At 44.3% G+C, this 27,500-nt stretch overlaps 1 protein-coding gene across 1 annotated transcript in view; it reads right to left on the reverse strand.

Annotated features, from left to right (window-relative positions):
- Positions 1–27,500, reverse strand: part of ttc7a (tetratricopeptide repeat domain 7A) — a 122,147-nt gene that overhangs the window by 23,469 nt on the left and 71,178 nt on the right. Inside the window, exons 17-20 of the mRNA XM_080740176.1 lie at positions 25,130–25,246; positions 23,037–23,149; positions 22,564–22,698; positions 11,167–11,369 (exon numbers count right to left, since the gene is read on the reverse strand). Of these exons, the coding sequence (XP_080596302.1) occupies positions 11,167–11,369; positions 22,564–22,698; positions 23,037–23,149; positions 25,130–25,246 (568 nt within the window). The remainder of the gene's footprint in view (positions 1–11,166; positions 11,370–22,563; positions 22,699–23,036; positions 23,150–25,129; positions 25,247–27,500) is intronic.

The raw sequence follows: 27,500 nt of genomic DNA on the forward strand, positions 1-27,500 counted from the left end.
AGTTCAGCTATTAAAACTCAGCATTGTTTAATGATTACACAGGGTAGATTCCCCACATGAATATATAAACATATGAACAGCAAATGCATGAAAGTAAACAGAATACAAGCCTGATATTTCACAACATAAAGTTGCATCCACAGCAAGCTAGAAGACAGCGTCCACCTGAAACCAACAAGTTTCAGCTGCACTCCGGAGAGATCTCTGAAGGACCCCTTATCTGCAACTCTATATATCATTCTGCCAGCAGCGGCCCTCCTTTCTCTGATTGGCCAGCAGTGCTCAAGGAACACTCTAAAAAGATATGGTTGCTTGTGGCTTAAAGGCATAGTTCACACATTTTCACATTACCGTGCACACACACGCAAAGGGAGAGAGAGACACAGACACACCGAGAGAGGCTTTTGGCATAGTGAACGTATGTTTTCTCATGCCAATAAAGCCCTTTTGAATTGAGAAAGAGAGGGATGGAGGGAGAGGATGGTGAGACAGAGATGGGGAGAAAGAGAGAGTAGTTTGTGTGTGAGAGCAAGAAGGAGGCGGTGAGGGATAAAACTTATGAGACAGAAATAGAGAGAGAGAGAGGGGGAGGGGAAGAGGTGGGGGAGAGAGGTGAAGACAGAGAGACAGTGGTGGAAAAAGTACTCAAATGTTTTAGTAAGTAAAAGTCTCAATACTGCAATATAGAAATACTCTGTTAGGGTGCCCTCACACCAAAATACCTGTGAGAGTGGAATCCGCGTTCCGCCAATGCATTTCAATGATAAGGGAGCGTTTTTTGTAGAAATCCTCTGCTGGCATGAAACCGCTTCACTCTCATTGAAATGCATTGGCGGAACGCGGATTCCACTCTCATAGGTATTTTGGTGTGAGGGCACTCTTACAAGCAAAAGCCTGGAATTCAGAATTAATGTACTTGAGTAAAAGTATGAAGGTGTTGGTGTCAAAATGTACTTAAAACAGCAAAAGTAAAAGTACAAAATGTTTGAAAATAGCAGATCTACAAGCTCACAACGCGTCGCATCGCGTTGTGAGGCTATTATTTTCAAATAGCTACGGTATAAAATAGGGCTAAAGTGGATTAATGCATGTTTTATAATATAATCATTAATATCTGCAAAGTAACTAGTAACTCAAGTTTTCAATTAAATGTAGTGGAGTAAAAGTACAATATTTGCATCCGAGATGTAGTGGAGTAAAAGTATCGGAAATTGGAAATACTTAAGTACTTAAGTAAATCTACTTAGTTACTTTACACCACTGAGACAGAGAGATAACAGAAACAGGAAGCCATGGAGATAGAGAAAGGGGGCAGAGAGAGAGAGAGAGAGAGAGAGAGAGAAAGAGAAAGAAGAGAAGAGAGATCAGATGAAAGCATTATGGAGTGTGAGAGAGAGACACAGACAGACAGACAGACAGATAGACAGACAGAGAGCGATGGGGGCATTTGATAATTGGAACGCGATTAATTCAATGAGCACAAGTCATCGTCCTTGAGTGTGTCTATGCATGTGTGAATCTGAGAGAAGGAAACTGAACAGCGTGTGTGTGCGTGAGTGTGTGCATGCGCGCGTGCGTGTGTGTGTGTGCGCGTGTGTGTGTGTGTGCTTGCACACATGTGAGAACTACATAAAACAGAGGTGATGGGAGTTTGGGGAGTGGATTAGATTCATAGCAGGTGAAAAGCTCCAGTAGGCATACTGTAGTACTGTACATACAGCAGTGCTTCTCATATCAAAGACCCACCGAATTAATACCGGTATGTATTTGGCTGCAGACTCCTACATGAAAAATGATTTTCATATGAAAATATATTTTCATATAGGAAACTATATTTTCATATACTGTAGGACCCATATAAGATTTGTAGAAAATGTTTTAAACGTTTTCCACATTTATGCAAGATCTTTAGAAAATGGTAGATCTACAAGCTTGTACATGCGACCGTCAGGTCGCAAGTTACTATGAAAAGCTCCATCTGTCTGTCTGTCCGCCACGTCACACTTTTGGCCCGACTCTTATCTCTAGCACCGTTGCCCCTATCCATGCCAAACTTTGCACACACACACTCCTTGGCTGGCAAACTCACATACCCCTCTTCTAGCTCCACCATGAGGTTGCATGCGACCTGGCGGTTGCTTATCTCCCGATTAGGGAGTCTTACTGGTATACAGAGTCAAAGTGGTTAAACTGATTTTGAAGCTATGTTAACTAATGTTCCTGGGGACCCCCTGGAACCACCTCAAGGACCCCCAGTGGGAAGAACCACTGCACTAACACAACACACTAACCGAGTGTTCATTCCTTCTGAGTGCAAACAACGGAGCCATAAAACGAGGTTGTTCTGCAAACAAATAGTGTATGTCTACACACTGACATGGCGAGCGGTCCCACAGGCCAACAATAATACACAGTACTGTACATGTTTAGGTGAGGTTCATCCCACATCTAAAAATACTGGCTTCGGATGGGAATGAGTTGTGGTGTGTGTGTCCGTGTGTGCGCGTGTGCCCGTATACATAGTGAATGTGTTTTCTTTGAGCCTGGTCTCTTGGTGTGTATATGTCCACACAAGCAAGCACACAGCCACACACACACACACACGCACGGCCAAGTATACGCATGAACAGTCCATAATTCTGCACCGGCTTCTTTCTCTACCACACCCTCCATCCTTCATCCAAAAATACTCACACTGGCAGCTGAACGTAGCTGTGTGACTCACTCCTTCTCCCTTTTCCTCACCCCCTCCCCCCTCCCTCCGCCACACACACACACACACACACACACACACACACACACACACACACACACACACACACACACACACACACACACACACACACACACACACACACACACACACACACACACACACACACATTTTCATTTTCATCCGTCATCTGAAATATTTCAGTTTTAGTTTAGTTCTTGTCGACTAAATATACAGTATATAGTTTATTTTGTCGACGAAAATACATTTTGGCGCGCCTTGATCGCCTGGTAATGCCTGATTTTACACTTGGTAGCATGCTGAAAATAGCGTTTTTATTTGTTGACTAAATTGTCTTAGTTGTAGTCATCATAGCTTAGTTTTTTATTTCGTTTTTGTTTAGTTTTCATCAGTGAAAAATCACGGCCGAACATTTTTCGTCATATGAAATTAACACTGACTCACACACACACATGCACGCACGCAGGCATGCAGGCAGGCGCGCACACGCACACACACACACTCGTACAACAACATACAAAAGGGGGAAGCCATGTACAGACTACAGTAACTGCAGGTGAACTGGAAATAATTGATGCAGGGACAGGGAGAGGGGGGGAGAGAGAGAGAGAGAGAGAGAGAGAGGAGAGAGAGAGAGAGAGAGAGAGAGAAACACAGAGAAACAGAGAGAGAGAGACAGAGAGAGATAGAGGGAGGAGGACCAGACAGGCTGAATAATATGTCTTCCTGCTACAGTACAGTGTGTGTTTCCCTTCATTCTCTCATCTCCCGTGGCTACTGAATTCTCCTCAGTGATGTCATGCAGACAGTTGGGTTGGGGGCAGGGCTAAAGGATGTTTTTTTCCCCCCACAGTAGCTGTGGGGGCAGATGGCACGCGTTTCATTGGCTGTCATTGTGTATGTAACAGTAAACTTGACCTGTTAACTTTGGTTGACAAAACGTTGTTCTCGCCGCGCTACCCTCAGAGTTTAAGATGTTTGTTGCGACCACAGGTCGCAGTTTACTATCAGAACCGTCACAGCTTGTTGTAGACGTCCGTCCGGACGGACATGTACACTTATTAAGTGCATGTCTAACAGGACAGGACTTCATATGGGAATGCACATATATGGAGGCCACATTGGCAGAATCCATATATGGCCAAGACAGATGGCCAAGACAGCCCATATCTGTTTTGCTGGTTCTACAGACAGGGATCTCCATGTGGGATCTCCATGTATTGGCATAAAAGGGTATGATGTCAGATGTCATAGACATCATAGGACTTTCACATAACGAATAACTGAGTAAGCATGTTTGGGCTCTCACAGCATATCTCCATATACAGTACATGGATCTCCATATATGGGTACCAGGGGTCTCCATATATGGGTAACTGGTCCGATATACATTGCTGGCCAGATGGCCAAGAATGGGCGAGGTCGCATGTCGCCCTGAGGCGTCTTACTAGTAGGGGGACAAAATAATTGGCCTCTGTTTATGGCAGTGCTCTCTCATTGTAATGTTACTGTACAATAAAGAATGAGTAACTAGAGAGCAAAAGATGTGAGCAACTCTCTTGTTTACAAGACACAGGGTGTTTGGCTGGAGCCTTGTTCTTTGGCAGCTTCCACAGGGACACACGGTGACTCATGGATGGATTAAACCACACCGTAAAACCCCCAGTGCTATCTTAACGCTTAAAGTGTACAAATGTCACCATCTGGTGACATTTGTACATGCTCTGAGTTACAAATAGATAAATGAACACTGAGCTTTTGCTGTGTATGCTCAAATATCAATAGTCACTAAGCAGACTGAGATATTTGTGTTTTATAGTTCTGTTTTAGTCGACTAAATATACAGTATATCGTCAATTTCGGGGTGGAAACCTTGTATGTCCAAAACTCTTCGTTTTGCATTCATCATTTTAAAAATGATTTAAACTAGTGAAAACAGCCGATCTACAAGCACACAACGCCTCGCACCGCGAGGTGTTGTGTGCTTGTAGATCTGCTGTTTTCACAACCTTTTGTGCAACGGCCTTGTATGATGAAGCAGGGCTTTACTTTGCGAAAAAAAAAAAACATACAAATTTGAAACTTGGAGATATTGGAGATGTGTATGCTCAAAGATCAATAGTCACTAAGCAGACTGCTGTGCATCTGTCAATACTGCCTAACCCCGGGTGTGGTGCACTTGGAGGGTGGTCTAAATACAAAGCAGCAAAAGATTATATTGCACAAACAAATGTTGAAAAATGTATGGTATTTCTGTTCAGGTTTATGCACTCGTCGTCTGACTGCCAGACACCAAAAATGGTCTCTAAACCTCTTGTTCTTGGCAGAATACAATTGTGTTGACTTACATATATTATTTATTTTACACCACTCTGAGAAGCAGTGGACCAGAGTAGCTAGGAGTTTGATTATTTCTGGATGGGGAACATTGTGTGGGAGGTTCAAGGCTCCCTTTGATTCCCAGTATTGATGACTGCTTAATCTACAGGCTGCGTTTGGATTATTTCTTGATGCCCTCTGCATGTCTTCAACACCTATTGGCAATCTGCGTCTCCTTTACTGCAGTTACTGTACTGTACTCTCCACCACAAGTATCCTACAGCCTTCCTCCTCTAATTTGCCTGCATGTGCTTTTTAGAGGCGGGGAAATCTTGTGTAATGCAATCTAACAAAATCAACCACACTTATCATTTATCTTTATGATAAATTATGTTATTTATCTTGCTGAGAGGCACACTTTACAATGACACACAAGGTGCGCTTATAATAAGTATTTTTTTAAACTCTTAAGTCGACGACATATCGTCACTGTCAGGCAAAAACCTTGTATCTCCAAGTTTCAAATGTGTAATTTTTTTCGCAAAGTAAAGCCCTGCTTCACCATACAAGGCCGTTGCACAAAAGTAGTGAAAACAGCAGATCTACAAGCACACAACGCCTCGCGGTGCGAGGCGTTGTGTGCTTGTAGATTGGCTGTTTTCACTAGTTTAAATCATTTTAAAAATGATGAATGCAAAACAAATGGTTTTGGACATACGTTTCCACCCGACAACGACGATATGTTGAATAGTTAGATCCCAATCCAGCACACAGAAAACAAACAATATCCAGATGACCTAATCCTTGCAGCTTTATAGGTAAGCACGCACCGCACGAAGCCACATACGAATGCACACATGCACGCACGCATGCACGCACGCACGCAAGCACGCACACACAAACAATCAAAAAGCTCTCAGAGTAAGATGAACAAACTGAACACTCTCATCACATTTCAACCACTTTAACCATATTTTATACTTTGGATATTCAAAAAAAGTTACATATATACTGTGAGCTTCTAGATCTGCAATTTGTAAAATAAAATATTAGAAAATCTTTATTAAAACATGTTTTTACGTTTGAAGCCTTTTGTTTGTTTGTTTTTAAATTTTTAACATCTTCTCTTCTGGGGGTCCTCGGCACAACATCTTTTGAGAAGGGAGTGACATTTGCTCCCTCTCAGAGTTAGATGTAACACTGTGCATGCATGCGCAAACACTCACACTCACACACACACACACACACACACACACACACACACACACACACACACACACACACACACACACACACACACACACACACACACACACAGAGAGAGAGAGAGAGAGAGAGAGAGAGAAGACATGTGTCCTTGAAGAGACCCAGAGCCAGCTGGCTTTGTTTCAACCTCTCACCCTCTGGGATTGCTACTCCCACGGGCCAAATATGGAAGAGACAAGCACTCCATCCACCCCACTGGCACGACCGCTCGCACGCACGCATGCACGAAAGAATGCACGCACGCACACACACACACACACACACAGGTGCTCGTATACGCACGGTATTGTAGTTTTTGCTCCACAACATTTATTTGGCAGCTTTAGTTACAAGTTATTTTTACCACTTATTTTTCCACCTCTGCACACGCAAGCACGCACCCGCGACGCACGTGCCGTGCCGTGCATGCACGCACACACACTTACTAAACACACACACTGTGAGCTATTAGCCTTATGTGGTCACATAAGGCTTGCATGTAAGGCGCAGAGGCATTATCTACAAGGAGACCACTGGCAGTGTATACGGTACATGTCCCTATGCGTATGTGTCTGTGTGTGTGTGTGTGTGCGTGCGTGCGTGCGTGCGTGCGTGCGTGCGTGCGTGCGTGCGTGCGTGCGTGCGTGCGTGCGTGTGTGCGTGCATGCGTGTGTGCGTGCGTGCGTGCGTGCGTGCGTGCGTGTGTGTCTGGCAGTGGGAGTCTTGGATTTAAGGAACATCCCTCTGCAGTGTCTTCACCATGACAACAGAAAGAGTTCAAAGGTCAGAAGCTGCTGTGGTTAATCTAGTAGATCAGCTGGGAGAGAGGAAGGAGGGATCTACGAAGAGGGAGGAGGAGAGAGTGAGAGAGAGAAACAGAAAGAGAAAGAAAGTGGGAGGTATATAAAGAGAGAGAGAGTGAGAGTGAGTGAGTGAGAGAGAGAGGGATCCATAAAGTTGGATGTAGAGAGATAGACAGAGAGAGAGAAAGTGGGGGTCAATAAAGTGTGAGGCAGCAGGCACATGCACACATAGACATCAAACCCCTGCCTGTTTACCTGTCTGTAAAAAGTGCCCTCTCCAGACCATGAATGCAGTTTTTACTATGGTGAAAGAAATACAAATGCCCGCTTTCCATGCCATACCTGAAGGCAGCGTTCAAGAAAATTGCCTTGTCCAAACTCTCCTGAACATGAATGCAGCATCTTATGTTGACAGAATTGCCCTCTCTGTGTAGAAATACATGCCGTTACGCCACATCTCCAGTATTCACTTGATTATGCTTAGTTCAGTGTGGTATCAGCTGCGACGCGTTGTGAGCTTGGAGGTCTGCTATTTTCGATATTTCCACCAAAAGGCCCTTTTAGAAATTTCAGCCCCTGCCTCTCTAACATTCTCTGCACGTCCCTGAGAGACAGAGAGAGGGGGGGGGGGGGCAGGGAAGAGAGAAGAGAAAGTGTGAGGGGAGGATGAGAGAACAGAGGTGATGAGCAGAGGAATGAGCCACAGAGAGAGAGAGAGAGAGAGAGAGAGAGAGAGAGAGAGAGAGAGAGCAATGTGGGGGAGTGATGGATGAAAAGAGAGAGAGAGAGAGAGAGAGGAGGCTGGGATGGAGAGTCTTTCCATTACTGTGACAGAGCTTGGACAGTTTCTCTACTGGTGCATGGGCCATGGCCGTTTCAGAGGGGTTGTCAAAAGTAATACTCTTGTACAGAGGTGTGTGTGTGTGTGTGTGTGTGTGTGTGTGTGTGTGTGTGTGTGCGTGCGTGCGTGCGTGCGTGCGTGCGTGCGTGCGTGCGTGCGTGCGTGCGTGCGTGCGTGCGTGCGTGCGTGCGTGCGTGTATGCGTGCGTGTATGCGTGCATGCTTGTTATGTCTCCATGCCCAGTGCACACACTTGCATGATGTCCAGTTTGGAATTAATCATATCCACAACTTTCCAACATCTCATCGTGCATTGCGCAGAAGTTGCACGGAGCTTCCGGCGCCGCAGCCGAGTGTGATCTACAAGCTCACAACGGTTGCATCTGCAACGCGACGTGAGCTTGTATGTCTGCTGTTAACCGGAAGTGTGGTGCAAAAAATTCTCCAGTAAATTCCCGCGGAAAGAGGTGGATACAGTACGTATGTTATTGTCACACTTGTAGTGACATTAACATCATTCTGGTGTGCATATGGCAGGGCTATCTTGTTAAAGCTGCCTTGTGGACCGTGGGTGGGCATGACTAACGTACTGTAACATGCCCATGGAGACCACTTTAAACCAGGTTTGATAATCTAGCTAATTACAAATTCAACTGGGTTGAATTTTAAAACCACAACATGTAGACGGGCCGTACATTATGAGCGGCCTATTTAAAAACTTGGGTAACACTTTACAATAACTATCTGGGTAACAAATGTATATCATTCACAAACTGGTAGATAATGAGTTATGAATGACAAAATGTTGATTTGTGAGATCAACGTTATTTGTATATTATGTTTCTGACATGGGTTTTGCTTCATGCTCCAAGGAATAACCTCAGTTACCTCACATAAGCCTGGTTTTCAATCCAATTCTAACCAGTGCCATCCAGTCTAGAGAATGCCTACTCCAAAAAACTGTATCCGACGCACGCACGCGCACACACACACACACACACACACACACACACACACACACACACACACACACACACACACACACACACACACACACACACACACACACACACACACACACACACACACACACACACACACACACACACACAACACACACACACACACACACACACACACACAGACCATTCCGCATCCGGATGTACAAACTGGTAATCGAATTGACCCCGGTAAAGGCCTTATTCTTACAGAATTAGACCAAGATTGCAGTGCTTAATAATAACATTATTATTATTATTATTAACAAATGATTTCATAAAGTAAGATTACAATAAAAATATATATTAAAATATCCTATTTAATTCGAGCTCACTGGGCCACTCAGAGGTTGTTTCTGGGCCGGATGTGGCCTGCAGGCTGTGTGTGTGTGTGTGTGTGTGTGTGTGTGTGTGTGTGTGTGTGTGTGTGTGTGTGGGGGGGGGGGGGGGGGGGGGGGGGGTGTGTGTGTGTGTTTGATTTCATCCTGTCTCTCACCATGTGCACAAGGATGCGTACATAATGCGTATATATCGTCAAAGTCAGGCAGAAAAACCTTGTATCTCCAAGTTTCAAATGTGTATGTTTTTTTGGTAAATTAAAGCCCCTAGTTCTTCATACAAGAGTGTCTCACAAAATAGTGAAAATAACAGATTTACACATGCATCGCGAGGCGTGGTGTGCTTGTGGATATGCCATTTTAAATCCTTTTAAGTCATTTATAAAATTATAAATGCAAAACGAACGGTTTTGGACATACAAGGTTTCCACTCAACAACGACGATATGTGCATCTGTGTTTGTGTATAAATATACTGTACACACGTCTGCTGATGCATACTTAGGTTTGTGTCTGTGTTTAGTTTTTTATTATAATATGGATTATAGTCTCTTGTTTTCTGCATTTTGTTAGTTTGAGTTAACTTTAACCCATTTAGGCCCAGAATTATTGAATGCTTTAACCAGTGAAAAATAGCAGATATACAAGCTCACAGCGCGGCTGCGAGCTTGTAGATCTGCTATTTTTGAAAAAGTCGTGAAAATGTGTGCAAATCTTTGAATATATGTATTTTCAAAGCGAACGTTTGTAACTCAAATTTTGCCTCTGGGGGGTCCCTGGAACTAAATATTTTGAGATGGGGGTCCGTGGCCAAATACATATCGTTTTGGGGGTCCTTCACATGAAAAGGTTTGAGAACCACTGACATAGTAGTCTCTCAAGAACAGACTAACTGAGCTCCATTTAAGTGAAAAGGACCTTTTCTTTGACGATGGCTAGCCAGATTGCTGACATAGAAACATAGGTTTTCAAAAAATCTTAGAAGGATTCAAAAGACACTTATAGAATCGGGTCAAATTATAGTTTTCACGATTTAAAAAAAATAGAAGATCTACAAGCTTGCAGCGCGGCACTCGGTGCCGCGCTGTGAGCTTGTATATCTGCTATTTTTCAATAGTTAAAGCATTCAATAATTCTAGGCCTAAACCCTAGCCTGGAAACCAGTTGAATCTGCCCTTGGCAGATTTGGTCTGCACCGCTCAGTTGTGATTGGATTTCACTCCCTCCGAAATAGTGACAGACCAATCAGGGCCCGGTATGCACATTTTTTTTTCGCCCCTTGGAAATGCAGGTTCAACACAGAGATTCCAGACTAATATCCACGCAGTGATATTAGTCTGGCCATGCCAGGCTATAATAATAACCCTGGTGTCAGTGGTGTAAAGTAACTAAGTACATTTACTCAAGTACTTTACTTAAGTAAACATTTTGGGTATTTATACTTTACTTGATTATTTCCAATTTCCAATACTTTTACTTCTGCTCCATTACATCTTGGATCAAAATATTGTACTTTTACTCTACTACATTTATTTGAAAACTTTAGTTTCTAGTTACTTTGCAGATATAAATTATAATATTATACAACATACAAGAACCACTTTAGCCCTAGATCGGCTATATTTTCAACATTTTGTACTTTTACTTCTGTTACTTTAAGTACATTTTGATGCCAATACTTTCGTACTTTTACTCAAGCACATTTTGAATTCTGGACTTTTACTTGTACAGCGTATTTCTATATCGCAGTATTGATACTTTTCAGTATTGAGTACTTTTTACACCACTGCTGTGTGTGTGTGTGTGTGTGTGTGTGCGTGCGTGCGTGCGTGCGTGCGTGCGTGCGTGCGTGCGCGTGTGTGCGTGCGTGTGCATGTCTCTCTCTCTCACCATGTGTACGAGGATGCGTAGTCCAGTGGGGTGTATGGCCATGGCCTCGTCATACAGGCCCTTGGCCTCGTCCAGCTGGCCCCTCAGCTCGGCCAGCCGGCCCCGCTGCAGCATCACAGAGTGGGAGTTGGGGGAGAGCGAGCCCGCCTCGGCCACGCAGAACTGGGCTTCCTTCAGCCGGCCGTCCGCCATGAACATCTCCCCTGGAGAGACAGAGAGAGAGAAGAGAAGAGAGAGAGAGCGGATGGATTTTATGGACAGACAGTGCTTAATTTGTCAATAAAAAGGTGCCGGATCCTAGGGCATTCACGAATAGTGATTTTTAGTATTCGAATTATTCGACCTCAAAAGTATTCGAATAGTCGAATATTCTACAGGACTTGCCAAACTGGCCAAACTGTCAAATATTAAGTAAGCAAGAGGCGAACATTGTGAAAATAGCCGATCTACATGCTCACAACGCCTCGCACTGCAAGGCGTTGTGAGCATGTAGATCTGCTATTTTCACAATATTTATCTGCAGAACAGAGTCACATTAAATGTAATACCTACAACTCATTCTTATGACTTCCTATCTAGCCAAGCTTTATAAACTATATATTTTAAGATGAAACAATAAAAAAATAAAAATAAGCGAATATTGCCCCAAGAGAACACTGGTAGTCAATCTATCAATTTGGAATGATCAATCTGAATAACTGGCATATTAGAAAATATATATATTTGTATTATGGTGTCATAATTCTATGACGCCATGTATGCATGTATATAGCTTGTCTATTGTGTTTCACTGTCACCTATGAAGCACCACATCCGAAATTACAAGAAATTGATCAAAACGATATTTATTAAGTAAATAAAATTGCTGCAGCCAAAAAGGTCTTTATTTGGAAGAATGAAAACATAAAATGACCAAACAGCACTATATTGATTGACAGGGAAGATCCCGGATCCAATCAAATAGGAGCCGGATGATATTTACATCTGGTGCCAACCCCGAGTTTCCCGAGTTTGAAAAGGTATTACCGCTGTGCCAACCCCGAGTTTCCCGAGTTTGGGCCGTTTTTGAAAAAAAAAAATGAAAAAAAAGAAAAATCAATTTTTTTTTTTTTTTAATTCTTTTTTTGGACCTCCAGAAATGTATTAGGCATGATCGCGATCGCGAAATTGCATGTTTAACCCCCATACCAACCCATTCTTTCAAACATGGCAGCCATGTTTGTTTACATCTGAAGAAAACATAATGGCTGATAAATCATGAATGCCTGAACGTATTTCCAAGCGGATTTTTTTGTTTGAAAGCTGTGAACAGTGAGCACACACGTGGTGCATCATCTAGGCATGGGCGTGCACTTTTTACACAATTGCGCAATTACATGGAAGTCTATGGTAACCATGGCAACGTGGGACATTGAAGAGAAAAAATCATAGCAACATAAGTGTTAAGTAAATAAAATTGCTGCAGCCAAAAAGGTCTTTATTTGGAAGAATGAAAACATAAAATGACCAAACAGCACTATATTGATTGACAGGGAAGATCCCAGATCCAATCAAATAGGAGCCGGATGATCCAATCAAAGAGGTGGCTGAACATGTTCCCCCTTGTTCCCCCACACATTAAGCACTGTGGACAGACAAGGCTGGCAGCTGCTTGGGGCCCCAAGCACTGAAGGGGCCCCCGGAGGTCTGACTCAAAATGTGGGAACCCTGCTAAAAGCACAGACAGGGCAAGCTGCCATGTCATGTCCATTTAGGACACCTCATAAACACCCATTACACCAGTGGATATAATGAGGAACAGGGAGGGAACGTGAGGAGGTGCAGTAAGGCAGGGGTCTTCAACGTTTTCAGGCCAAGGACCCCTTAGTTGAGAGAGAGATGAACCAGGGACCCCCCACAACCTTTTCAGAGATTCCATATAGTTTAATCATTTGACAGCACAATCATCAGTGTATTTTGGATTCATGTCAATTAATGTTTTCAGATATTTAACCACTTGAAACGTCAATACTTAATAAACTTGACTTTTCACTCTGTAATTAGTCTGCTCGTTTTCCCCTCTAAAATAGCCGATCTACAAGCTCACAACGCCTCGGAGCGCGAGGCATTGTGAGCTTGTAGATCTGCTATTCATGGCTAAAGTTCTCAGAATATGGATGCTAGCGTTCAAGTGGTTAATATAAAAAAGGAGAAAAAAAAGTTTCTATCACTCAAAGATTTGGAGGACCCCCTGTAGTAACTCTGAGGACCCCCTAGGGGTCCCAGACCCCCTGTTGAAGACCCCTGCTTTATACAAATGCCTTCTAAATCAGTAGTTCTCAACATTCAAGATTCAAGATTTTTCAAAAAGGTTCAGATGTACAAGCTTGCTTGTATATCTGCTGTATCTATTATACTAGACCTTACCCGTTCGAAGATATGTGCTCCAAAATATGTGCAGTGTGTGGGCTGTGGGGAAAGTTACTGTAACTGGTGCGTGCGTGAGAATATGTGGGAGCATCATAATGTAAGGAGCAGCTCATGGAGGAGTGTATATTTATGATGGAAGATGAGACACACATCAAACGCACCTGGTGAAAGCGAGAGAGAAGAGAGAGAGAGAAAGAGAAAGAGAGAGAGAGAGAGAGAGGAGAGAGAGAGAGAGAGAGAGAGAGAGAGAGAGAGAATGCACATTCCTAACTGAGAGAGAGGGGTGTGTGTGTGTGGGGCTACAGATCCCATGGCCTGGAGGAACGGACCGTAACCCTGACAACAGGCTAAGAAAACGCTAATAAACAGCTTTAATTTGGGAGAAATGAAATTCGGGCTCCGTCACCGTTGGTATAATGCTAATGGCCAATACCATGTGAACTTTGGGATCAGTTGCTGAAGCGAGTGAATAGATAAACGTAGATAAGCGTGAGCGTTAGAGCGTTAGAGTGTGAGTGAGTGAGTGCGTGAGTGAGTTTGCTGGTTTAATAGATAGATATCCGCTAGTTGGAATAGCCAGTTTTAATGGGTTAAACCCTAGCATCCGTATTCTGGGCAAAACCTCTGCGAAGATATTTAATGTAGAGCGAAAACCGAAAAGTCACTGGCATAGAGCCCTGAGGGACCTCTACGATGTTACGTCTCATTCGTGTCTGTCTCCCTGTCAGACTGTGTCTTGTGTGGCTCTGTATCAAAGCAAAGTAACCTTTAAAAATTCAGAGGAGGGGAAGAGAAAAAGGGGAGGACAGTGGAAAGACCAAGGAAGAAAAAAACAAGAGAGAATAGGAAGGGGAGGGAGGTTAGGAAGGATAGAGAGGAGTAGAGAGGGGGTGGGGGGCATTTTAAGAGATGAAGGCATTGTTGTGATAGAAGAGGTAAGAGGAACAGGGAGGGAAGGGAACGTGAGGAGGTGCAGTAAGGCAGGGGTCTTCAACGTGTTCAGGCCAAGGACCCCTTAGTTGAGAGAGAGATGTAGCAGGGACCCCCACAACCTTTTCATAGATTCCATATACTGTAGTTTCATTGTTTGACTCATGTCAATGTGTGTTTTCAGATATTTAACCACTTGAACCGTCAATACTTAATAAACTTGACCTTTCACTCTGTACTTAGTCTGCTCTTTTTCCCCTCTACACCAAAGCTCTTTGCCAAAAATAGCAGATCTACAAGCTCACAACGCCTCGCAGCACGAGGTGTTGTGAGCTTGTAGATCTGCTATTTTTGGCAAAAGTTCTCCGAATATGGACACTAAGGTTCAAGTGGTTAATACAAAAAAAGGAGAGAAAAAAAATCTATCACTCAAAGATTTGGAGGACCCCCTGTAGTAACTCTGGGGACCCGCTAGGGGTCCCGGACCCCCTGTTGAAGACCCCTGGTGCAGAGGGAGAGAGAGAGAGTGAGAAAAGGAGGGAATCAGGAAATGAAAGATGGAGGAGGATAAGGCAGGCGAAGGGAAAGGCAAAGAGGGGTGGGCGAGGGAGAGAGGGAGAGAGAGGACCAGAGAATGACATCATTCTCCTGTCCATCATTTCAACTTTTATTGGGAGAAGTCGGTCTCCATGAAAGGATTCCTGTGGTGCCGTAATACAGTAGTGCACGTAGAGGATTTAATACAGCCAGATATGTACATGTTGAGAGCTGATGACTGCCAAAGCGCTTTAGGTGACTAATAAATAACATTGTAAATATGTTATATTGTTTTTAAGTGCTTGTAATTATTTCACCTGTTAAAGTGGCAAAATGTAACGTTTTTATAAATAAAATGCAATTTTGTCTAATTGCAGGCCTTTAAAAACTATAATATAGTCACATACAGTAGGTTACATGTGAGTATGTGGCTACATGTTTTAGATGCTTGTCAGATTCACCAACTACCATGGTGATTTTTTTTGTTGCCGCAAGTTGGATAAATGTGTGAATCCTTACCATCTCCCAGTATTAATTTGTTCACCTATTAATTTGTCCATTCCATTTGCTCGTTAAGATCAACAACTTTCCTGTAATTTCAGATCGTGCCACTTCCTCATGCCATGTCATCACTTCATTGCCTTCACATGGATTTATTTTCCACCACCATGTCTCCACCTGCAGCTCATTCTCTCATCAGTCCATCACAGTATACAGTGCTCTGGATTTGACGTCATAGAGCAGGGTTCCTCAATTAGTTTTCCCCAAGGGCCGAATCATGTCTAGGGTACCAATCCGAGGGCCACAACATTGCAGGGGGCGACGGTGGCGTTCCCACTACTCCAGCGAAAGTTTTCGTCATTGTCGGGTGAAACTCTTTTGTTCAAAACCGTTCGTTTTGAATTTATCATTTTAAAAAATGATTTAAACTAGTGAAAACAGCCGATCTACAAGAACACAACGCCTCGCACCGCGAGGCGTTGTGTGCTTGTAGATCTGCTGTTTTCACTACTTTTGTGCGACGGCCTTGTATGATTTGCAAAAGAACGTACAAATTTGGAGATACGAGATTTCCACCCGACAACGACGATATACTAGTGTTGTTGCTGCTCTTATACCACCATTATTACTGGGGTTGGTGTGGGCCAGACAGTAGCCCCCCACGGGCCGCAAATGGCCCGCCTATTGGGGAACCCTGTCATAGAGCGTTCTGACGTCAGTTGATTGACAAATGGCCAGGGTAGATCCTTGTAAACTAACGATTTCCCAACAATGACGCTCCAACTGCTCAGAATTTCCAAACGACCAGAGAGTACCATTGGTGTATATCTAACTATTCATTTAGCGAATATCTGTCTGCATGCTGACATCACTGATACTAAACAGTGTCGCCACCATATTAACAGCCGCACGCTAACCTGACTTTCGCCAGATAGTTGCAGCAGTGCGTAACGCTCTGCCTTACATCTGGGCTCTCTCGGGCACACTCGATGTAAGTGGCGGGCCATTTTTTGAATTTCTGTAGCAGGTGATTGGATGTGGCCGTTTCTATCACAGTCTGGGAGTGCCAACTCCAACCACTCATATTGGCCTGTCTGCATGACGTTGCACCCAGAATCCGCCTCCTGGGTTTCCACGTGGTCTGCAATCAGACTCTATTGGCTCAGAGCCGCTCAGAGCCCGCCCATAGCTGCCGCTGATTGGTCCGGCCCGGGACTTTACGAGTGTTATCAACTCTGGTCGAGCAAGCCCAGATGGTAAAGCAGAGCGTTATATACGCAATGCTGCCACCATCTGGCGAAAGTCAGGTTAGCCGCACGCTGAAACAATGCCCAAATTTGGAGATCAGCATGCTGACATCCTCCATGGTATCAGCCATCCTCCATGGTAACAGCCGCTGTGCTGAAACAATGCCCGACTTTGGAGATGACTGACATCACTGATACTAAACAGTGTCGCCACCATGGTAACAGCTGCATGCTGAAACAATGCCCAAATTTGGAGATGGCGTGCTGACATCACTGATAATAAACAGTGTCGCCGCCATGGCTGTCAGTCTGAATGCTGACCAGGGGCGTAGCCAGGAATTACATTTTGGTAGGCGAAATGTCTATGGCCAAAACACTATTCCAGTATATTCAGTGTAAGGGCTAGTTATTTTCAAAAAGCACAGTATGGAGCATTACAAACAAGGCGAACATTGCTCCCAAATAGTGACATAGGCCTATTTCAACTTGTGATTACAACACTAGCTAAATTAGTTCAAAGTAAACTTGTGTCCCTTAAAATACATGGCTCACAACAACATGCGGTGGGGCTTGAGCTTGAAAATATCGATAATTTTGAGAGTGAACTATACTCCTTTAATGAAATACATTTTATTTTTTATTTAAGGCCCATTCCCACTGGGCCAGATAACAGATAAAAAAAAAACTCTTTCTTTAGATATTTTTCCATTCAAAGTGGATGGTAGATACAGATAAAAAAATATATATATCTACCATGCACAGATATTTGCCACAGGTACTTTTATCTGTGGTAGATATTATAGATATATTTTTTATCTGTTATCTGGCCCAGTGGGAATAGGCCTTACATTTATGGAAGAGGCTTGCTTAATGAGTTTTAATATGCTACAGCTGGAGAGACAACAAGATGTCAATTCTTAATCCAGCAGTGCTGGATTTAAACAACACAATGATCACGTATTGTGTTTGGAAGCTGTTTACCTACTACATTAAGGACTTTATTCATTTGGAACAGAGGATATCCTACAGGTAGGAGGAAAGCAGAATGGACTTTGTTCAGTGTGTTATTGTCTCTGTTGTTGCGACTTGAGTTAAATAGCCCGGCAGCCCAAATTTACATATCTCTAAAAGGGTAACACTTTCTCAATGGCCAGGCCGCCTACTAGTCAATGAATGGAACTGGTTGAGCGACATTCTATAGGCCTATGGTCCTCTCCACACTGTAGGCCTTTACACAATGGAAATAAGAGACTTTTTTTTTTTTTTTTTTTTTGGGAGATTTTTTTTTTTTTTTGCCAGATCATTTCTCAGTTGGTAGGCGGTCGCCTCGTTCGCCTACCGCTGCCTACGCCCCTGATGCTGACGTCACACTCTGACGTCATAGTACTGAAGTCACAGACCGATACAAAGGGTATGGCACAACTGAACGTCAATGGTGACTGTTCTGCCCAACGGGCACCGGTCTAAGTTCTCCAACATTACTGAGACTCCTACATTCAATCCCTCATACTGTATAGTGTGAGTGTGCGTACCCCCTGGAGACAGGACTATATATATCGTTCCTCATCAGACTGTCTTTTGCATTACGCTAAGCCTTCCAGCAATTACTCCCCGACTCCTTAAACCTTCCTGTCTGAACTCCTGCCTGATTACCTGGACCCTGATCCTCTGCCTGATCCCTGCCAGTTAAGTTGGCCAGAGCCGATTGAGCTCCTGGATCTGATGGTTGCTTGTACGCTGGATTAAACACTGTGAACTTTGAATTCTTCTTAGCCTGATCGTCATGATTGTGGGTTCTTACCTGTTCTGAGTTAGTGACTGACTGCTACAGAAAAGACAGACAGACAGACAGACAGACAGACAGACAGACATAGAAGAGAAACAGATGGAGGCGTTGAGAGAGAGAGAGAGAGAGAGAGAGAGAGAGAGAGAGTACAGTAGTGCCTGGGAAGTAATGAGACTCATGCCTAAATATGGGCATCACTGCTGCTGCTGCTGCCTGCTGGGATGCTCAAGAGAAACCCCAGGCTCTCTCTCTCTCTCACTCTCACACACACACACACACACACACACACACACACACACACACACACACACACACACACACACACACACACTTACTGAAAAAAATAAAAAAAACATACGCAAGTATAGAAACCAAACCGAGGGCATGACTCGTGCACATCAAACAGCTATACGACACAGAAAATAGACAGATCCTGGCCTTCCAGACCACAGATGACCGATGTGAGTGACCTGCAAAACAGCCACTGAGAAGACAACCGTTTCAGTTCACTGACAGCAGAGCGTGTGCACGGCTGTGTGTGAAGTGAAGCCCCATTCATATTCCAGTCGCACGACGGCGTCGCACACCGAAAATAGCCGACCTGCGAGCTCACAGTGAGTGGGACACCGCCTGCCGCGCGCGTGTTGGTCTTGAGTGTGATTCATTCAGTGTGCACGGGTAAACATTTCATTGAGTTTGCATTTGTTCAGCATGTGCTACTGTGTGTGTGTGTGTGTGTGTGTGTGTGTGTGTACGTGCGTGCATGCGTGCGTGCGTGCGTGCGTGCGTGCGTGCGTGCGTGCGTGCGTGCGTGACAGAGAGAGTGTGTGTGTGTGTGTGTGTGTGTGTGTGTGTGTGTGTGTGTGTGTTTTGTCTCTTCAATGGATGCGTTTGCTGTGTGCATGTGACAGCCCCAGGTCTGTCTGTGTGTGTGTGTGTGTGTGTGTGTGTGTGTGTGTGTGTGTGTGTGTGTGTGTGTGTGTGTGTGTGTGTCTCAGAGGTGCACAGATGGGGGCATTTAGCGCATGCACATGCACTGTTGATGCCCGTGTTTATTTTTGTCATCTCAGGGAAAAGCAATTCGATGAATTGGCTTGTGGTTACGTAAGAGGGACCTCACCTGAGCTCTCACAGAAATGAGAAAATAGCAATGATAGCAATATAATGTGTGTGTCTGTGTGTGCATGCGTATGTGTGTGTGTGTGTGTGTGTGTGTGTGTGTGTGTGTGTGTGTGTGTGTGTGTGTGTGTGTGTTATACCGTATGCTCATTCATATCCGTGGGTGTACAGTTCATTCATATTCATAGACGTGCGCGCGTGTACGTGTGTGTGCGTGTGAGTGTGAGTGTGTGTGTGTGTGCGTGTGTTGCGTTGCAATATTTGGCCTATTAGAATGTGAAATTCAGAGGCAGGAAGTGAGCGATAACGAGAGGAATGTTGTTCTAATAGGGGACTCTCTCTTTCTCACACACACACACACACACACACACACACACACACACACACACACACACACACACACACACACACACACACACACACACACACACACACACACACACACACACACGTACAGTATGTATTACTACTATACTCTTGTGAGGGCATACTGTACACATTTTAGGGCGGCATTAGAAAATAGCTGAAAATAGCCCATCAGCAGTTTTCAGGTCTGTGACATCGAGCATGACATCGGTGCACAACTAAGTTAAAATATAGACAAGTAAGACGCCCTAAGGCCGAGAAGCAACCATAAGCCATAACATAGGCCAGGGATCTTCAAAGTTTTCAGGCCAAGGACCCCTTAGCATAGAGAGAGATGAAGCAGGGACCAACTATCTACATATTGTAATGTGTGAAACTTGACATTTCACTCTGTACTTGGTCCGCTCTTTTTTACATCTACACCAAACCTATTGGCCAAAAATAGTCGATCTACAAGCTCTCAACGCCTCGCAGCGTGAGGCGTTTATAGCTTGTAAATCTGCTATTTTTGGCTAAAGTTCTCCTCAGAGGGATGCGAGGGGTCAAGTTTATCATTTAAAATAATTATCCTATCACACAAGGATTTGGCGGCCCACCTGTAGTAACTCTGAGGACCCCCTTCCATTATTTGCTTTCCCCTCGGCAGCGTGATGCCCGATGCACAGTGCGTCATGCGCGCCATGGTAGCGGCGGCACTGGTTACACCAAATGTGTTGCTTACAACTTTTTGTGACCCGCCTTCATGGATGGAACGGGAGGGAGGAACTGAAGTCGATAGGTAACGAAATGTTGTGTATTAGCGTGACTCACGGAATCCCAAAAACCTGAATCTTTTCCTCATTGCAAGCCCAACTCTAAACATCTCTTGTAACCATAAAACGACAATTTCTCTTGTGAGTAGCAGGAAAATTGTCCTCAGAACGTCTAGTTCTCATATTCTACAATACTTGCGGGGACATTTGGCCAGTAATACAAGTAGAGTAATACACACGCATGTGCACGCGCACACGCACACACAGACACACACAAGCACAGTTTTATGGTCAGGGCACTCCTCCATTTTGTCTGTTCTCAGCAGAGGAATGGGCTGGGGGTCGGGGGTCAGCTGATGAAAATAACCATAGCATTACGGTCGATCACCGGGGACATAATCCCCCCCCAGCTGGCTAGCGTAAAACACCCTGATGTGCTGTGTGTGTGTGTGTGTGTGTGTGTGTGTGTGCGTGCGTGCGTGCGTGTGTGTGTGCGCGTGCGTGTGTTTGTGTGTGTGGATCTGGCCTGGGCCCACACAAAGTTTGGATGGATTGTGTTCCAGCTTGGATCAATGGAACCATATACATTTACGTTCCTGTTTATCAATGTCACAATTAACAAATCGTTTTTCAAGAGTGCGGGTCAATTATTTGGGTGTTCACTTACAATATCACGGCCCACACTGGTTGACAGACCTCACTGTCAGTCACACACACACGCACACGCGCACACGCACACGCACACACACACACACACACACACACACACACACACACACACACACCCCTCTCTCTCTCTCTTCCTGTCTCCACCTGTTTCTCTCAAGTCTGTGTGTGTGTGTGTGTGTGTGTGTGTGTGTGTGTGTGTGTGTGTGTGTGTGTGTGTGTGTGTGTGTGTGTGTGTGTGTGTGTGTGCCCCTACACGCTCTGCTCTGGTCCACACACTGTATGCTTCCTGCACCTGCTGTCCACTTCACTGGAGTGGACAGACAGAGTGCATCCACTGTACCGGAATTCTCCGCCCCACCCCACCCCACACACCCGACCTCCACACTGTTGGCCGGAAACCTTGACTCAATGACTCAGACATATCGGTCAGATGGGTGGTGCAACGTAGGCGTGAGGGCCCCATAGCGGCCCGAAACTCTAGATGCGAGGGTGGGCGGCGTACCGGCCCGAACACATAACCACTTTCACTTTCACAATTATAGACTACTAGTAAGACACCTCAGGGCGACATGCAACCTCGCCCTAAAGGGCCAAAATTCTTGGATATCTGGCCAGTGATGTATATCGGACCAGTTACACATATATGGAGACCCCTGGTACCCATATATGGAGATCCATGTAGGCTACTGTTTATGGAGATATGCTGTGAGAGCCCAAACATGCTTACTCAGTTATTCGTTATGTGAAAGTCCTATGATGTCTATTATGGCCATACATGGAGATCCCTGTCTGTAGAACCAGCCGTTAGTGTGGTACGTGGCAGCTGTGGCCTCCATATATGGGCATTCCCATATGAAGTCCTGTTAGATATGGGCTTAATATTCATGACATCAGGTAACTCCATTTATGGGCTTAAAAGGGATTCTGTTAGTGTGACATCACAGTGAAGCCAGAGCGTGATGTCAGAGTGTCAAACCCATAGAACCACAGTGTCAGGCGTGACAGGCAGATAGACAGAGATATATACGGACAAGCTGTGACCGTTCACATACTAAACTGCTATAGTTGATCTGTGTCTTACCAGCTTGTAACCAGATGCGTTCCAGGGTGCTCCAGGCGTGGGTGGGTCCTTGGCGCTGAGCGGAGCTGATGGCCGATATCTCTGACAGCGCTGCGTCCAAACGAGAGGCCGCCACAGAGGGGGCGCTCTGGGAACCTGTCGGTTGGTCAGGGATGGTGATCAGTGTACACAGTGATGGAAGAGATACTCACATTTTGTATTTGTACAGCCCAAAGACAGCGCCCCGTTGCCAACAAAGGGCATTTTGGTATTGCATCTGAAACTGCTTGGAATTAGAGACAGACAGAACATGGAATTTCAATATCCGAGTGATTGTTTAGGCTAAAACCTGTATAAAACCGTATTATGGACCAATATTTATATAAAACATATATATATTTAAAAGCAAGGTGTGGCCCCTTTAACATGCTACCGTCCTAACAGCACCAATCCCCTCCCTTTCCAGTAAGGTTTAGAGCAGGTAGAGTTCAGACCAGTGGAGTTGTCCTGGAAGTCGGGCAGGGTGAGGTGAATGGAGGGCTTCCTGTTCACAGGGCTGGACTCTGGCTTCTCTGCTGCTGGGATGCTGCTGCTGTCATCTGTTTCACTGCAACACACACACACACGCACGCACACACGCATGCACGCAGCCATGCACACACGTACACACACAGTCAGTGGTGTAAAGTAACTAAGTACAGTTACTTACTGTAAGTACTGTAAGTACCATTTTGAGGTATTTGTACTTTACTTGAGTATTTCCAATTACAAATACTTTTACTTCTACTCCACTACATCTCGAATCCAAACAGTGTACTTTTACTCCACTACATTTATTTGGAAACTTTAGTTACTATAGTTACTTTGTAGATTGATTATTTTTTACAAAGGTAACATACAATAACCACTTCCCTATATACAGTACATTTTGGCCATTTGAAAATAGCAGATCTACAAGCTCACAATGCGTCGCATACAGTACATTTTGGCCATTTGAAAATAGCAGATATACAAGCTCACAACGCGTCGCAATGCGACACATTGTGAGCTCGTAGATCTGCTATTTTGAGCTTGTAGATCTGCTATTTTGCGTCGCAATGCGACACATTGTGAGCTTGTAGATCTGCTATTTTCAAATATTTGTATACATTTGAAAATTGTGAAATGGGACATGAGTTGCATAATGAGTACTTTCTACTTTTGTACTCTTACTCAAGTACATTTTGAATTCCAGACTTCTACTTGTAACAGAGTACTTCTACTTAAGTAAAAACATTTGTGTACTTTTTTCCACCACGGCACGGGCACACACGCTAACGAACAGTGTGCATACACAGTCATGCATGCATGAATACAATCATGCAGAGAGACACACAAATGCACAAAAAAAAGTGAATTAAAGCGCACACAAACACAAACACACACACACACACACACACACACACACACACACACACACACACACACACACACACACACAGACACGGACACTGAGGAATTGCACACATAGGCACTCTTGCGGAAACATACAAGGACTCAGCCACGGCCCGCACAGTGACGCACAGGCAGTACAAACATACATGCTACATAATATGCATGCATGCACACATTCACTCCTTACAGATAATCAATAGCACAGTAACAGTCAACACCTCCCCCCACGAACATCAAACACAGCATGGAGGTTATAGGGCTGAGGAAGGCATGATCGCACACACACACACACACACACACACACACACACACACACACACACACACACACACACACACACACACACACACACACACAAGCACACACAAGCACACACATGGATGCCTACGCATGCTTCGCTACGCAAATAACGCACACATGCAATGTGTTCTTAGCCTATACCACACATTACCCACCAATCCACCACACACAGCAGCCGCATGCAAACACAATCTAGTATCTACAGATGAGGAAAACAATGGGTGGATGGATGGATGCACACACACACACACACACGCACGCACGCACGCACGCACGCACGCACACACGCACACACGCACACACACACACACACACACACAGTGGTGGGAAGTACCTGAGTACATTTACTCAAGTATTGTATTATTATTACCATGGCAAATATCGCACACATGCATGATGGTGTTAGCCTGTACAACACATTACCCACCAATCCACCACACACAACCGCAGGCAAACACAATCCACAGATGACACAACGATGGGTGGATGTATGTGCACACACACTTGTACATACATGTACATAATAATATATATATCGTCACTGTCGGGCAGAGACCTTGTATCTCCAAGTTTCAAATTTGTATGTCTTTTCGTAAGGTAAAGCCCTGCTTCATCACACAAGACTGTCGCACAAAACTAGTGAAAATAGCAGATCTACAGTACAAGCACTCAACGCCTGGCTGTGTGCTTGTAGTTCGGCTATTTTCACTAGTTTAAATCATTTTTAAATGATAAATACAAAACGAATGGCTTTAGACATACAAGGTTTCTACCCGTCAACAACGATGAATATATACATATATATTTCTATACAGTACACAAATATATACATATATTTCTGTACAGTACACACCTGGTGCGGTTGAGTTCATAGCGGCTCTGCCAGAGCTGCAGCATGTCCTCACAGGTCTGGAGAGCTACCGCTGGGCCCAGGAGAGACTCCTCCAGCTTCACCTTAGTGAACAGCAGACTGGACACGCACGCACGCACGCACGCACGCACGCACACACACACACACACACACACACACACACACACACACACACACACACACACACACACACACACACACACACACACACACACACACACACACACACACACACACACACACACACACACACACACACACACACACACACACACACACACACACACAGTTATCCCATTAATCCCTATTCTACAAAATGCCTTCCGAATCAGTAGCTCTTCTCACACTTTCAAGATTATCTTATTTTTTTAATTCAATGATAGTAGATATACCTAAGGGCGAGGTTGCGCCATGTCTTGGCCATCTGGCCAGTGATGTATATCGGACCAGTTAACCATACATGGAGACCCCTGATACCCATATATGGAGACCCATTATCCATGTATATGGAGATATGCTGTGAGACACCAAACATGCTTACTCAGTTATTCGGTATGTGAAAGTCCCACATACTTCATACATACAATCCCTTTTATGCCTATATATGGAGATCCCTGTCTGTAGAACCAGCCACACACTTATAGGTGTCTTGGCCATCTGTCTTGGCCATATATGGATTCGAGTTGGTGTGGTATGTGCCAATGTGGCCTCCATATATGGGCATTCCCTTATGAAGTCCTGTTAGATAGGGGCTTAATATTGATGACATGCAGGGATCTCCATATAAGGGCATAAAAGGGATTATGTTAGTGTGGTTCCCCTGACATCTCAGTGATGTCAGAGGGTGATGTCAGAGCGGCAAACAGAGTGTTACACAGAGACACAGAGACAAGATGTGACTGTTTTCATACTACAAAATGACACGCTGTGAGCTTGTAGATAATTAAATGATATTAATAATAAATAATATCTAAAATGATTCTTTCCTGGTTTTAATGGGTTATATAAAAACTCTTAAAAAAGTCTTATATGACTTATATCGTCATTTGTAGATGCTTGTCGTGAGTCAATGGAAGTGAAAGTGGCCAGGTTTTCATTTTCTCTCTCTCCCATGCGGCATTATGTGACTCTCTCTCTCTCTCTCTCTCTCTCTCTCTCTCTCTCTCTCTCTCTCTCTCTCTCTCTCTCTCTCTCTCTCTCTCTCTCTCTCAAGCAATCAAAAGTAGCAGATCCAAAAGCTCAAAACACTGTGAAACACACTGAGGATTGTTACTGTATGTCCAAACAGGACTCTGATACACATCAAAAGGCAGCTGCTTTCAAAGTGTTCTGCGTTATCAGTTATAAGAAACAAATACAAATACACGCAAACATGCATGTTAGCTACTGTATATAAATACGTTCATATTGTATGCATAATGTTCTGTTTACTGTATACACATAATAATACACTTACATACAATACGGTGCTGTATGCATAAATGCACACCACAATTGTGTATTTCCCCAGGTCTTTTTTGTTAACCTTTTAGCCTTAATGTCGTACTGCGCCACATGCTGTTTAAATTTCTGACTAATTAGTATTCAATCAATAAAGGAAAAATAAATCCTATGGACCAAAATGAACAGTGAGGATTTGGCTGTGAAGGGTGGAGCCCGGGTCCCATCAACTACTGCAACAATGTATCTACTATACAGAGAGATCAATACCAAACAATGAGGGTAAAGATATTCAGTGTGTGTGTGTGTGTGTGTGTGTGTGTGTGTGTGTGTGTGTGTGTGTGTGTGTGTGTGTGTGTGTGCGTGTGCTGCAGTGCTGTGTCAAGAGGTTGATGAGGGGTGGAGAGATGGAGTGTGTTTTCACTCAGCTCTTTGTGCTGCTGAACACAACTGGTTAAGTGATGAGGGAGTCTCTGATGTGTGTGTGCGTGTGTGTGTGTGTGTGTGTGTGTGTGTGTGTGTGTGTGTGTGTGTGTGTGTGTGTGTGTGTGTGTGTGTGTGTCTAAGTGCCAGGGGGCTCTCAGAGGATGCATTCTGTCAGGGGCATCACTCATCCATGAGTGTGAACAACAGAGGAGAGAGAGAGAGAGAGAGAGAGAGACAGACAGGAGACGGAGAGCAAAAAAGACACGGACAAAGAGAGACAGAAATAAAAGAATAAAACAGAGAGACAGAGAGGACGAAATATAGTGACACAGTAGAAGAGAACAGGGACGTGCAGAGAATGTTAGAGAGGCAAGTGCTGACATTTCTAAAAGGACCTCCAAGCTCACAACGTGTCGCGCTGCGACGTGTTGTGAGCTTGGAGGTCAGCTATTTTTCTAAAAGGTCCTCCAAGCTCACAACGTGTCGC

This window comes from Nannobrachium achirus (assembly GCF_963921795.1).
Source record: "Nannobrachium achirus genome assembly, chromosome: 13".
In the NCBI taxonomy this organism is placed as follows: domain Eukaryota; kingdom Metazoa; phylum Chordata; class Actinopteri; order Myctophiformes; family Myctophidae; genus Nannobrachium; species Nannobrachium achirus.